The following is a 16,363-nucleotide window of genomic DNA, read 5'->3' as shown; positions in this document are numbered from 1 at the left end:
TAGATAGCTTAATTGATAGATAGATAGATTTTCGGGTGGCCTCTAAAACTCCTATTGGTATTATTCCAGCTGGCAGCGGTAACGGTTTAGCCAGGTATTCATACATAGATAGATAGGTGGATAGATAGATAGAGTAATTGATAGATACATTGGCGGGTGGCTTCCAAAACTTCTAGTGGTATTATTCCAGCTGGCAGCGGTAACGGTTTAGCCAGGTATTCATACATAAATAGATTGATTGATTGATAGATAGATAGATAGATAGATTGATAGATAAATAGATAGATTAATTGATAGATAGATACATAAATTGAATGGTGGCCTCTAAAACTCCTATTGGTATTATTCCAGCTGGCAGTGGTAACGGTTTAGCCAGGTATTCATACATAGATAGATAGATTGATTAATTGATAGATAGATAGATTGGCGGGTGGCCTCCAAAACTCCTATTAGTATTATTCTAAGCAGGCAGCGGTGAAGGTTTAGCCAGGTATTGATAAGTTGACAGCTTAATTGATAGATAGATTGATTAATAGATTAACTGATAGATAGATTGGCGGGTGGCCTCAAAAACTTTCATTGGTATCATTCCAGCTAGATGTGTACAGAGGTAGGTGGATATACGGATTTGTAGGCTTAGCTTTACTAAAAAAGGAGAACCAAATCGGGTTTCTGGTAAGCGAGATCCTTTGCTACATTCAAACAGATAGACATGCCTTTACTTTATTTCAGGAAATAATAAGATTAAAACTACTAAATATTATTTGTTATTTAGGTCTCTTGCAAACTGGAAAAATGAGGAATATGTTGGAGATGGTTTAGAACAGGTAAAAAGATACTAATAGCCAAGGTCTGTGCTATATCAAAGACGATCATTAATATCTGAGATCTTAAGACATAATACAATAGACGATAGATTGATATACAAACCGAACAATGATTAACAAAATTACCCCTTCTGTAGATTACTATTATTTGTTGTAAAGTTTGGACACTACCTGTTTCTAAAGAATCTATCAAAACTTAATAAAAGTACCCAAAGTAATTATAGAACTGTGGATACCTGTGTAATCTATAGTCCAATGTCCCACCCCTCTCTGATTATAATTATAATTATAATTTTGACGTAAAAAGATAGGTAAAAAGTATTAGTTGGCCTCATAACTTATTATCATTCACATGTTTTGTTAAATTCATTGACTGAATCATATATTTTATATTAACGAAATCACTCTATATCATACTTTGTTCGTCCGTATGTTATGTTAATTTTCTGAGTTGCTATTTTGACCGATCCGATTATTTTTTTAAAGATAACCCTTACCAAAGAGCAAATAGTATACAAATTACTTGGTCGTTTTTTTTAATTGATATTATAGGTTTCGTGCTTTTTTATTTTATTTCATACTTTTTTCATCTCTTTTTTATAGGACTTAGCATATGCTTTTTTATGGGGTTGTCCACATATAATTTTTGTGCTTAGTTACTTATATATGTTTCCATCCTAGTTTTTTATATAAAAGCTGATATTAATTCTTAATTTTCAGACAAGTCTTGGAATAGCAAAAGGCAACATACACCCACTGGACCTTACATTCATCGAAACAGGAAAATTATCATACAAATAGATATGTAAGTGCTTTCCTTCAAAGTGCCTATAAAGCATTGATTAACCCCCCTCCCCCCACCTTATTTTGAAATAAATTGAAATAAGAAGGGTAGTTTCTTCTATGCTTAACCCATGCCAAAAATACATTGACTTTTTTATGCTTTTCTAACAAGGATGACAACATACATAAAGGCAAATCTATGAAACGGAAGAACAAATGAACATCAACACTTGTAGAGTGTCAGGGCTAATAAGCAGAATATTAATGCATGAGTCCAAACAAAATTGTAAGTTAATTTGTTGTATAACTTCTTAAACACAGTATACTATTTAAGGACATACTTACATTTTAAGGACTTGATTATGGAGATGCTTCGCTTATATCATTGTACTATATGGTAAAGGAATCAGTATTCCAAAAAAACAGATTCATAGGATAATTCAAACATGCGAAAAAATTTGTCAAAAAAGTAAAAAAATCAGTAGTAAAAAAATCAGTTTGTTTTCAATGGACGATTATAGAGTTGCTAAATTATACCTAATTGTTACAGGAATCAACATGTTTTAAATAGATAGGACAAATATAGCCTGTTTAAATTGACGAGAAGAGCTGATTGGTTCGGACTGACCAACCCTAATTATAGAAAAGCTTCGCTTTCAACAATGGTATTACAACTTAATCATGAATTTGAAAATGATATTTTTTAATAAATAGAGGATTCCTGCCATTACTCATTTTTGAGTGTTGGTTTTGCTCTTCTAGCTGATGTAGATATTGAATCTGAACACTTGAGGTAGATATATGTATAGATAGTAAGATAGTTAACTAGATAGTCAGCTAGACAGTTAGATAGATTTGTATATAGATAGTTATATAGATAGATAGATTGTTAGATAGATAGTTAGTTAGATAGTTAGATAGATAGTTAGATAGATAGATAGTTATATTTTTCAGTGTTGGTTTTGCTCTTCTAGCTGATGTAGATATAGAATCTGAACATTTGAGGTAGATAGATAGATAGATAGTTAGATAGATAGTTAGATAGTTAGATAGATAGATAGTTAGATAGATATAAAGATTGATAGTTAGATAAATAGATAGATAGAAAGATACATTTTTGAGTGTTGGGTTTGCTCTTCTAGCTGATGTAGATATTGAATCTGAACATTTGAGGTAGATAGATAGATAGATGGTTAGATAGATAGTTAGATAGAAAGATAAATAAATGGTTATATAGATTAGATAGTTAGATAGATAGTTAGATAGATAGTTAGATAGATAGTTAGATAGATAGTTAGATAGATAGTTAGATAGATAGTTAGATAGATAGTTAGATAGATAGTTAGATAGATAGTTAGATAGATAGTTAGATAGATAGATATATAGATAGATATATAGATAGATAGATAGATAGATAAATAGATATATAGATATATAGATATGTGGATAGTTAGATTGATAATTAGATGGATAGATACATTTTTGAGTTTTGTTTTGTTCTTCTAGCTGATGTAGATACAGAATCTGAACATTTAAGGTAGATATATGTATAGATAGTAGGATAGATAGTTAGATAGATAGTTAGATAGATAGTTAGATAGATAGTTAGATAGATAGTTAGATAGATAGTTAGATAGATAGTTAGATAGATAGTTAGATAGATAGTTAGATAGATAGTTAGACATATTGTTAGGTAGATAGTTAGTTTGATAGTTTAGTTAGCTAGATAGTTAGATAGATAATTAGATAGATAGATATATTTCTGAGTGTTGGCTTTGCTCTTCTTGCTGATATAGATATAGAATCTGAACATTTGAGGTAGATATATAGTTAGATAGATAGATATATTTTTGAGTGTTGGTTTTGCTCTTGCTGATGTAGATATAGAATCTGAACATTTAAGGTAGTTAGATAGATAGATCGTAAGATCCAGGGATCGGAAGCCGCGGGTTAGCCTCAGTGAAATCGTCATTTTATCACTATAAAATTCAGCTGGATGTATAAAACTGTCTCTTTAGTAGACAATCCTTCTTTCAAAAATTTCTTTATCTGCTCACATGCAGGTTTAAAACTGAGGCTTATGCGCGGCTGAGGCGCGGCTTCCGAACCCTGGTAAAATCACTAGATAGTTAGATAGATAATTAGATAGATATATTTTTAAGTGTTGGTTTTGCTCTTCTAGCTAATGTAGATATTAAATCTGAACATTTAAAGTAGATAGATAGATAGAAAAATAGATAGATTGTTAGATAGATAATTAGATAAATAGTTAGATAATTAGATAGATAGAAAGATATATTTTCGAGTCATGGTTTGCCTTCTATCTGATGTAAAAAGATAAATAGTATGATAGAAAATTAGAAAGATAGATAGATATTATTTTAGATACAAAAATAGTAAGTTTTGAATTTATTTTAATTAAAAATTTTCTTTTAGATTTCTTGGAGAAATAAGGTTTTATCTGCTATCTGTTCTGAGATTAATCAGCCCAAGATATTATAGGTAAACTATATTGTTTATTAAGAGCTCTTAAACGCCTGAATTTTCAAATATTATATAACAAAGATATATAAAACAGCAAAAAAATTGTTTTCGATAAAATCTAGCCTTTTTGCTGTTCCTTCGGGGCTTTTTAAACTTTACTTAACCTAACCTAACCTACCTACAGTAAAAACGAAAATGTGATTTAGGGCAAACTAACTAAAACTAAATATTTTATAAAATAAATTTAAAGAATTTATTTTGCAATTGGTAACACTACAAAGTGTCTCAAAAATCAGCCATGTGACGTCTTAAAAAAGGAATTATCCATAACTTTTTCATAGGTTTTCTTTCCCACTTCTCCTCTCATCCCTCTCATTTTTATGACGTCACAGGGCTGATTTTTGAGACACTTTCTAATGTTACTTACAATTGTTTCAGGGCAAAATTTTCTTATCTTTTGGCTGATGAACCATCAAATAAAACTGAAACAGACAACTGTACTAGTATTCCAAGGGTATGTCCATCCATTTGCAATTTGTTAGTCTATTCATTTACCTTCAAAGTGTGATTTATTTGTTCATCTGTTGATATATCTACGATCTATCTATCTTTCTATTTGTCTATCTATCCATCGTATTTTATTTCTTCATATACTTCTTTTATAAATCTATCTATTCAATTGTATATTTTATTTTCTAAATGTTTCAACTTTTATTAATTTTATATCTATCAGTTTATTTTCATAACCATTGAAATTATAGAATATCTATCCATCTAGCTATCAATTTTAAAATGTTTTTGAATTTTAGTAAATACATTTATCTATCTATTTATATATCTTTTATAGTTTCATAATGTTTGTTTTAGGTAAGACAAGACACATCCAGCTCTGAAGGCTATGAATCTATGCAGGTATTGTAACTAAATCAATTAAAATTTTTGAAAAGGGAGGTAGGGGACATTGGACTGCAAGTATCAGGGATAAGACAATGGCCGATATATTAATGTAACTCCCCAATGGTGATTTACAAAATTACCCCTTCTGTAGATTAAAATTAGTGGTTTGAACGTTTGGACACTCTAATTAATGAGCCAACCAATAAAAATTAACCAAAGTTGTTGAGCCAACGAATAAGAAAACTTTGGGGACTAGTGTAAAACCCCAATGTCCCCTCCCTCCATGGTAAATTATACTGTTCTTCACAGTTATCTCATTCGTTGGCTTAAAACTTTTGATGCTTTAAAATCTTAATTGGTTGATATGAACTGGTAATGTTCAAACTCATACACCAATTATTTTACAAAATAGTATATTGATTTGTACTAGCCCATTGTCTTATCCCTTAAGATTCGTACAAGTACTCTATATCAATGAAAGAGACGGACTTACTTAAGTTATTAAGTAGATTTGCTCCCAATAATCTGTTTATTTTTTAGGGTGACAATTGGGCCAATGAGAGGCTGCGATCATTTTCTGAAAATAAACACGAAACCTCGTCCGGCTCTTTGGAATCTATTCCTGTAAGTGAATAGATAAATAGAGGGATAGATAGAGAAATGATTATGATATATTATGATTTATGTTAATGGCTAGGAAGATGGATAGACAAAGTGATATTTAAGACGAAGCCTAGTTTGGTTCGTTGGAATCTATTCTAATGAGTAAATGAATAGGTATTTTTTAGAAATATAAATATTCAGGTACATTGATAGGTAACGTAATTTAGGTATATGAATTTATACAAAATAAAAATGATAGAAATAGATAGATAAAAACTAATTCATTAGGGGGGAGAAGTTGAGTTTCTCACTGTAATGGAGAACAATTTTGGTTTAGTGGTTAGCGAGATCCTTTGCTACAGACACACATTGTTCGCCATATCACTTTTATATTAAAACCTTTTGGTAACCAAATGTTTATATGGCTAATCTAACTGTTATCATAATTGTTCTTGTTTAGGATATTGAGCATGATAATGATCAGGTTTCATCAAATCCATCTTCCACATATTCAAACACAAATGCAAAGCCTCAGGTTAGACTTTTCCATTTATAATTGACACGTAGGTTCTGGGTTCGAATCTCGGTCCAACAACGCGCCATAATTAAAGGAGTTAAACATGGTTCCTACTGCTCCTATGTTGAGCAAAGTACAGAGATGGTGCCTTTTCCCGAAACAAGCTATGCATGATAAGACGACTAGACAAAATATATGCCTTTAAAGAACCACCAAACTGCACTCAAGGCTTTTAATATCAATACAGCATCAATCTAAGTATTTATGTATCAATCTAGGATAATAGATGTCTAGGCCAAAGTAAACCATTTTATGGATGTTGAATATCTATCCATCACTGTCAACAGTATATATCTTTCTATCTGATTATCTATCTTTCTAACTATCTATCCAAAAGCATAAACTAAGCCATTATTTAATCTATAAATTGAATATCTATTTATCTATCTATCTAGATGTACATACCCAACCATTGATACCCACGCCTGAGTGAACCTATTCTTTAAAATTGAATATCTATCTATCCATTTATATCTATCTATCTATTTAACTAACTATCTATCTATTTATCTAACTAACTATCTATCTATCTATCTATCTATCCATATCTATCTATCTAGATGCACATCCCCAACCATGGATACCCACGACTTAGTGAACATGTTCTTGAAAATTGAATATCAATCTATCTCTATCGAACTATTTATCTATCTGTTCATATCTATCTATCTATATATCTATCTAGATGCACATACCCAACCATGGATACCCACGACTGAGTGAACCTGTTCCTAAAAATTGAATATCTATCTATCTATATATCAGTTCAGTTCAGCATTCCATCGGTGATGGTCACATATATTTTAGTGTCCACGTAAATCTACTTTCTTCCCCATCACCCCCCCAGTATAGCTGAACGTGAATCACCCCCTTTCTTATCTTACCGCAAATCGTACCAAATTGTACTCACCGTACATTTACCTAGCTTGCCTGCCAGCACCACACACCACAAACCAATAGGATAACAGATATAACCACGTGATACATAGAGCTAGAAAACTATTGGTTATAGGTCCAGCCAACCACAGTGAGCATTGAATCACGTGACAACTCCAGCCTGGTGATTGGTCAATTAAACAATAAAGAACGAAAAATTGTGAACACGTGCACTAAGTTGAAGTGTATTAGTTTAAACACTACCGATAAACACACAAGTGAATTTCACAAGCTACAAGTCAATTTTTTGTCTATTTTATTTTTAATTAAAGTGAAAATAAATCCAATTGACCTTTTTCTACATAATCTCACTTATCTTTCAGAACCAATCACCGAAATGGCGGAAACGGAGGCAAGTGACAAAATCAAGGACATAGTTTTTCAATATGCCAACCGCTCCAATGGCAATATTGGAGCCACAGTGCTCGTCAACATCCTATCTAAGATCATGAAAGGTGAAAACAACTTTAACACCTCAGACCAGCTCGATAGAATCAAGAGGATTGAAGATGATCTGGAATTATTTAAGCAAGGAGGCGGAGACAATCAGGAGAAGATCCAAGCAATCCAGGACAGCATCAACAACCTGAAGAGCTCAATCCAAAAGTCTGATTCAGCACTGAAGACCAAGGTAGATGAAATGATTATCCACTACGACAATAGAGTGGAGAAATTAGAGCAACTCTCCACCCTACAGATCCTACAGATCAACGAACGCGAACGGAGAGACCGATCTTTTTCGATCAAGGTCCACAACTACGCAGACTATTCAACATCTGGTCAACCGCTAGTGCAACATATTTTCGATAAACTGCTGAAACCTTGCCTTGTGGATGCCAACAAGCACGGAGAACTAGATGAAGTCCCTGATTCCTGGATGCAATGCATAGAATACGGCCACCCATTAGGCAATAACAGGGACACAACAGCTCCACGCAACTTTATAATCCGGCTACGCTCAAGATACTACCTGGACGCAATCTTGAAGTACAAGAGAGCACATGTGGACGGCCTCAACGAGCAGAATCTCTCCACCAGCAAATCATACGCAGAATCAGTCCGATCTGGCAAGCTCTATCCATGCAGGATAGGTATAGATACTACTGCCCTTGACAGGGATGTACTGTCCTGGCTCTGCCGACACAATGAGGTACACCGAGCATACCTGAGAGGTCAGCGCATCGTATTTAGTCTCAGAAACAAACAGCAACAATTTTTCACCGTTCAGAATCCATACGGTCGCACACTCAAGGAGCTTATCTCTCCGGTGATCGATGAGAAGAAGTGGATAAGATCCAAGAATAAACAGAGCCCTTTCGCACAGCCAGCCTACATTAACGGTCGATCTAATGAAAGGCACCTGCTTGATATGCTAAATCCAACAAAACAGAACCCCCTACTAATAGATGAGGAAGACGACCTAACTGAGGAAGTCATCATAGAAGGAGTGACAAATATCGAGGATACAGATAACAGCAGGAAAGCACCGGCGGTAAACAAGAAGAGGAAGCATGCTTTCACACCGCTCAAACTGTTGTTGAAAACAACAGAAGCCCAGCCGTGAAGCAGCTGAAATTCAACACTCCCGTACAGAATAGATTCGGAATACTACCCCCAGAAATTACGCTGGATGCAGAGGACTCAATTTTACGCCAGCTTCCACAGGGTGGACCACTGCAACAAAGAATTAATGAAACGAAGGAGAAGATTAATACGGAAACGGCTAGCTTAACGGACAAGATGGTAGACAATGCTATGGTGAGTGAGATAGCTCTCACCCTCATTGAGAGTGAAATGTCCGACCTAAAGAAGAAAAAGGATTCGAGAACTTCCTCTGCAGAGAATACTAGAAGCACCTCCAGGAATGTATCCCCGTCCATCGATACAGCGATCAAGGATACCTCGACAGAGGCCACCGAAGATGAGGAGCCGAAGAAGCAAAGGAAGCCGCGAACATGCCGCAGCTCACAGCAAACCACTGGTAACTGATTAACCACTCGCGGTTCACTAACAGTTGGAACTGCGACACAATACCTGATTAACCACCCGCGGTTTTACTAACAGGTTATCTATACACCTGACTAACCACCCGCGGTTTATTAACAGGTCACATACATACCTGACTAACCACCCGCGGTTTATTAACAGGTTACCTACACACCTGATTAACCACCCGCGGTTAAATATCAGCACCCGGTTATTATCATTATCATGCATTAAGTGCTAAGTTAAAATAAATGCGGGTAAATCTTCATAACTTTAGGCCACCCGCGGCAAGTTATATCCACCCGCGGATCAGTAATGCGGGTATTATAAACTAAGAACTCCAGGCCACCCGCGGCAAGTTTTGATCATGGCAGCATTATGTCATACGAACACTAGGCCACCTGCGGCGAGTCAGGTCCACCTGCGGCCCATATAATCAAGCAGGTCCAACCGGCAAGTTTTTACTTAAATATAGTTTCTTTAGTAATCATAGTATTTGATAATGTATATCATTTAAATGTAACATAGTAATACTCGTTTCATTTTTCTTTTTATTATCTGTCGATACTAGTGAATAGTAATTAATATCGCATACTTTGTAAAAGTCTAACTAACACAAAAGAGCTCTTAATTACATAAAGGGTGTTAATATTTACGTCTATAATATTTAGTTTTATTGGCACTTCTTTTGCCTCTAGCGAATTAAGAGCTAATGATTTACACTGTTTACATACACCCCAGCAAATAAGTAATATTTTTTCACGCTTTTCTTTTCTTTTTACAAACTCGTACAATTTTCTGATCGACATAATCACTTTATTAAATTGTATTTTACTAAATCATATAGTTGATTTCTTTTCTTTACATAATCGAATAGTTTTGGCCGACATAATTATTCTATTGATTCGTATTTTGTTATTTTGTTAAATCGTATAGTGTTTAAGGTTTTGATTGATATAAAAATATTTATTCGAACATACTTCTGCTTTTAATCACGTAAATTTTGAAACTCAGCAATAAATTAGTACCCGTATAGGGCTCAGATAACTAAATCAATACGTGAACATCAATACCTTATAAATTGTATAAATCATAAACGGTAAACCTTTTAAGATCTTTATAATCTAAAACTGATATATTCTTTTTTTTATTACTACTATTTGATATGATTTAAATTGTCTATGTTTATTTTATCTCCCTTTCATTTGATAGTATTAATTATGATTGTATCCAATATATTAGGTACCTAACCGACAAATTTAAAATTCTAATGGAATCTTTGATAGGAAGAGGGGAACTCACTCGGTCAGCTTGGGGGGGGGGGGAGGGTAGAGTCCGAGGAGACTGAGATGCAATTTGACCATTTTACCAGACCCAAAGTGGTTCCCTTGGGGGGGGGACCGGGGGCGGGTGGGAGGGGGAGGGGGTGGACCAACAGGGAAACATGTTTGGTTAACCACGGTGTCAATAACATTAAGGTGTGTAGTAAATTTGATTTCGTAATAAGTTTTAAGACATTACAACCTGATGGAGGATGAAATAGTAGCTAACAATAACAATAGTGATGATGATATTAATGTATTAAGAGAAACGGTTCGTGCCGAGGTTAGGGCCATTAATGTCGACGATAATAACGTAGCAAATCTACATCAATTAATTAACAGGAGCATTCTTGAACTTAATGGGGACTTAAGATTAGATTTGAAATGTCAAGTTCTTTACGGTAGCAATTACTTAGAGTTTGTCGAGGATTTCAATTTACCTTCATGCGATTATTATAGCGAAGAATCTATAAAAGACTTTATGAATTCTACTAACACAAAGTATCTGTCTACTTTTTCTATTAATATTCAGTCCATCTTGAGCAAGTATAACGACATTTCGTTATTCATAGATAACTTAAACTCAGGGAAGTCCAAAGTAAATATCTTAGCAATGCAAGAAATATGGCACTCGGTAGACTTAACATTTAACGGATATCAGTATTTTAAGAAAAATAGGACGATAGGAAGTGGAGGAGGAGTAGGTTTTTTAATAAGTAAGGGCATAGCTGTTACAGTAATGAACGATGAAGAATTCTTTAGGGACCGAATATACGAATGCATAACCTTAAACATTACCATAAGTAATCAGAAATTTATATTACTCAATATCTACCGTCCCCCAAATACCCCAGGCATAACTAGGAATGCAGCCATTAACGATTTCTTGGAAATACTTGAAGCACATCTAGATTTTTTGAGTAATCTTAATATACCAATAATTATATTTTCGGACTTTAATATAAACCTTTTTAAATTAAACCAACCCAATTCCGAAGCCAGTTCATTATTTAATAGCTTAATATCAAATGCATTTATTCCAACAATAAGTAAGGCCACTAGGGTAACAAATAATACCTTCTCATTAATTGATAATATAGCCTGCAAAGACATCATAGGAAAAGTAGATTTATGCGGAATAATACCAACCAATATTTCAGATCATTACATGTTAGTAAACCTAATCCAACTAAAAAACCCTCCAAAGAGTTCGCATAAATCTTCTTCTCATTCTAAAAGATCTTTCAATGCTGAAAATTTAGAAAAATTCAGAACAGAGCTAGCGATTACCGACTGGAGAGAAGTGATGAATGAAAAGACAGACGTAGACAGAGCTTACACAATATTTATTGAAAAATTTTTGAATATTATGAATAAAAACATTCCTTTAAAACCAGCTAACAACAGAGAGCGCAACACACCGATAAACCAACATATGGACAAAGAGTTAAGAAAATGTAGGTTAAAAAAAAGACAATTATTTTTAGCAAGTAAAAATTCATTAGAGGACGCAGAAATATATAGAAGTTATAGGAACAATTTTAACAGGGCTAATAGGAAGGCAAAAAAGTTACACTATAGAGAAAGAATACTCGATGCAGGTGGAAATTCTAAAAAGCTTTGGGACGTATTGAAGGATACAATGGGGACCAGTAAGAAGGATACACGGATAGAGTACATTGAAACCGAAGGTACTAAGATTTATAAGGACATTGAAATAGCAAACAAGTTTAATGAATACCTAGCGAATATTGGTCGTAATCTCACTCCACTGCTACCCAAAATTAATAGTAGCACTTTCCACAACTACCTACCTCCCCCGGCTGAAAATAGTTTTTTTATAAGACCAATAACCGAAAGGTTTTTATTAGAACTAATAGGAAACATGAAGCATAAAAAAAGCTCTGATGACAACAATGTCAGTATATACCTAGTTAACTTTGTAAGAATAACTATAATTAGACCGCTTTTGCATATAATAAATCTTAGCTTTGAAACAGGTAAGATGCCTGATAAGCAAAAGGTCACAAGGACTATATTAATCCATAAGAGCGGACCATTTTTCTTACTCGATAATTATCGAGGTGTCTCATTAATAAATAGTTTTTCAAAAATTCAAGAAAAATGTGTATATATACAATTAATGGACTTTTTACAACAGCAAAGATTCTTTAATAAATTACAGTATGGATTCCGACCAGGCAGGTCAACTTATCATGCCATTTTACATCTAGTCAACAAAATTACAGCGTGTCTTGCATCTGGGAGAATCGCCATGGTGGTTCTTCTAGATGTAAGAAAATGCTTTGATATGTTAGATCGTAGCATTCTTTTAAAAAAAATAGAAAATCTGGGGGTTAGAGGACATGCACTAAAATGGTTCGAGAGCTACTTCAAGGACAGACGCCAAAAAGTTTTTTACAAAGGAATAAATTCAAATAACACTGTAACGATTGATTGGGGAGTTTTACAGGGGTCAATATTAGGCGTTTTACTTTTCTTAATTTATATAAACGATATTAATGCATGCTCGGAAACATTATTAAGTTATTTATTTGCAGATGATAATTGTGCATTTTTGGAAAGCGACAATTTAACGAATCTTATTAATTTAGCGAACACAGAATTACCTAAATTATTAGCTTGGTACAGTAATAATAAACTCCTCCTCCACCCGAAAAAAAACTAAGATATTAATCTTTGGACTTCCCAGAAATGATCGTTTTTTAACTAATATAGACCTAGGACTCTTAAATGAATTCCCGGTATATTTCGATATGAATGATGAAGGACAAAATTCCCCTGAGAAAATTACCAAATTAACGCTAACCCCGAATGAAAAGGAAAAATTTTGCAGACACCTTGGAATTTTAATTGATAATAAGCTGACTTATAAATATCATCTTGACAACTTAAGAATAAGGATAAGTAAAATTATATTCTCAATGAAAATGATGAAAAATTTATTACACAAACGCCATTTGATTTTAATATATAACGCATACTTGAAATCTTTATTAGACTACTGTTCCCCATTATTTGTAGGGATTCCAGAAAGTTATATTAAACCTATTATGAATCTACAAAAAAAGGCAGTAAGAATAATATGCAGAAAAGAGAATAGGGCTCATACTAAGGATTTATTTATTGACTTACACATACTCCCCTTCAAGAAATTAATATTATATAACACTGCCAGATTCATGTACCTTTATAAAAACAAAAAGGTACCAGCAACTTTTGACGATACCTGGAAACTAAATAGAGACGTCAGAAATAGAGAGCTAAGGAATGATAACGATTATCATGTTCAATTTACAAACCATTCCTATTTGAAAGCATTACCGCTTTACCGATTTCCAGTAATCTGGAATAATTTACCAGCTGAAATTAAAGCCGTAGAGAACAAGAACGAATTTAACAGGAAAGTGTTCTTGCATTTATTACTAAGATAGGAAAATAGCTGCGCAATCTTATCTTATATAATGCTTCGTGTTAATAGTAAATTATAATTATAAGGTCAAGCAAATCATTGTTTATAGCAAATTAACAGACACACTCTCAGTCTTTTAGAGTAGATGCACACGATATATATATGTGTGTACTTTTTTTTTTTTTCTTAAATTATTAAATTATTAAATTTACACAGTGAAAGTCGACGCAATCGCAATTACCTTATATTCTCATATATTAGCAAGCTATGAACAAAGCTTATTTAAATCCTTAGGCAACAGTTCATAAATTGTTAACGGCAGCGATACCTTTACCAATTAAAACTTAAATAGTTGTATACGCAAACACTCTATATTTTATCTATCAAATTACGTAACGCCAAATTTTTCCCAGCTGATTTAAATACTTATTAACAGCAGACTAAATTTTTTCAAACGAACCAAGTTTAATTATAGAGTAGCTCTGGATCTATCTATCCAACAAGTTAAGTTTAACAATTTCATATAGTCGCAAACGTAAACACTCTATATTTTAATTATTAAATCGAATCTTTCATGGTGCTAAAACACTTAGTAACAGTGGACTAAGCATAATTATAGAATAGCTTTGGATCTATCTAACCAAAAAAGATAAATATTGTGGAGTGACTAGTTTTTAGTCGATTGAGTCTTTATTAATATCATTGTTCGTTTTATTAATCATATAGGAGTATTCAAATTAGTTTAATCATTCTTGCACATAATAGGATGGTGAATATTCATATTTATTTGTTTTTTGTCATAAATGCATAATTAAGTTAAATCTGATGGCAAATGAATTAAGTTAAATTAAAGTAAACTAATCCAGAATTTCGACGCTAGGCTCGCGTCGCTCCTCGTGTTCAGACTCGGAATCCTCTTCGAAGGTAGGGCCGTCGGAGATCTCTGATTCAGCACGGGGGGCGGCATCGTCTCCAGCTTCGCCTACATCGGACCTGGCTCCGGCGGATCCAGCCTCTGACTCGGAATCCATGGACCAATCATCATAGACCTGGCCATCGAGGCCGGGCTCGCTGTCACTAATCTCAATGGTCGACTCGAGGTCCAGCACAATATCATACGCAGAGGTAGCCATTAGGACCGCCTCCTTGTATTCATTGCACTGAGCCTCGAGGACCGACAACTCATGTATGTTGTCCTCACGCGAGCAGTCGACAGTAGGCATTGCATTTACCCCTATTTTTCATATTAAATAATAATAAACAAAGACAAAAACCGGCCGGGTCAAAGATCAAAAATTGCGCAAAGGCAGCTTCCTCCCCAAAGATAGTCTTTTTTCTCCACCCCCTTTTATTACCACCCGGGTCAACCATTTTTCAAGACGACACTTTCGGCTTCTTTGACCTCACTGACACCTCTAGTGAATTCTTAGTATTGCTGTCAAAGGGAATAAAAAGGGGAAGGGATGCTAAGGATGGATTTCCCGGGAACCTAGTAACAACAACAACACACGCCTATAACATATGGGTCGTATGTTCGTTAAATACATTGTTGTATGAAAAATGAATGCGTGTGTTTATGTTTATGTGTATGTTTCTGTTTGTGTGTAGGCAAAAGCCTCACTGGCCACCCAAAGCTCCTTAGCCTCCCCAATTTGCACGATACCTGCTCTACCCCAATATTAATATCATCATTTTATTTTATTTTATACTACTCAAAAATATTCTAAATTCCTGGAAATGTTAAAGGTTAAATTGAAATTCAGCGAATTTTTCTACACATATTTTCCAAATTTTTAAATATCTTTAACAAAAATCAAGCCCAAGGTCAATTTTTTTACTCTCTGCTTTAGTCTCCACAAAAATTTCAATAATTTAATAATTTTAAGAATGTCTTAACGATGCCTTGAATTTAGAGATCGAATCACTACTACACAATTCACAATTTAATTAAATTAATTTTAGTCGACACTGTGGGTCATGACTCGGTCATTTCTACATGACCGAACCAAATCTAACCAACGATTTCACCTGGGAACCCCACCTCCAAACCCCCCCCCCCCCCCGTCAACCCACCAATGGGAAACCAACGGTCACATGGTCACACCGTGCTCTTTGACGCTTGGATCTGGTGCACGTTGCCTTTTTCAGGATAAGGACAGCACGGTGTGTGGACTAACCAAATGGCATGTCGGTCCTATGGACCATAATCACAGCAGTGATTGGTGTGATATTGTTATATTATCACAACCACGACATCCCCTATAGGCAACCAGTAGATACATGATATATGGATGCAATTATACTTTAAATATAAATTATAAATTTTACTGTAAATTGTAGTAGTATTTTTTGTAAACGGATGGATTAACAGCACGCACAGTGTTTTTACTCGATCCGTATAGCCATATGGCTATTTTCCATTGTAATCATTGTATTCTTCTGTTTTTCCGAAATAAATTATATATTATATATCTATCTAGATGCACATACCCAACCATGGATACCCACGACTGAG

General features: G+C 34.1%; 1 protein-coding gene across 1 annotated transcript in view; it reads left to right on the top strand.

Moving 5' to 3' along the window:
- LOC145324651 (sphingosine kinase 1-like) overlaps positions 1–16,363 on the top strand; it is a 36,717-nt gene that overhangs the window by 16,700 nt on the left and 3,654 nt on the right. Inside the window, exons 11-18 of the mRNA XM_080167235.1 lie at positions 776–827; positions 1,548–1,608; positions 2,325–2,403; positions 4,047–4,112; positions 4,533–4,608; positions 4,962–5,006; positions 5,532–5,615; positions 6,055–6,129. Coding sequence (XP_080023361.1) covers positions 776–827; positions 1,548–1,608; positions 2,325–2,403; positions 4,047–4,112; positions 4,533–4,608; positions 4,962–5,006; positions 5,532–5,615; positions 6,055–6,129 — 538 coding nt within the window. The remainder of the gene's footprint in view (positions 1–775; positions 828–1,547; positions 1,609–2,324; positions 2,404–4,046; positions 4,113–4,532; positions 4,609–4,961; positions 5,007–5,531; positions 5,616–6,054; positions 6,130–16,363) is intronic.

This window comes from Acartia tonsa, chromosome 7 (assembly GCF_053477335.1).
Source record: "Acartia tonsa isolate MP-2025a chromosome 7, ASM5347733v1, whole genome shotgun sequence".
NCBI classification, from domain to species: Eukaryota; Metazoa; Arthropoda; class Copepoda; order Calanoida; family Acartiidae; genus Acartia; species Acartia tonsa.
This window is presented reverse-complemented; position numbering and strand designations above follow the sequence as displayed.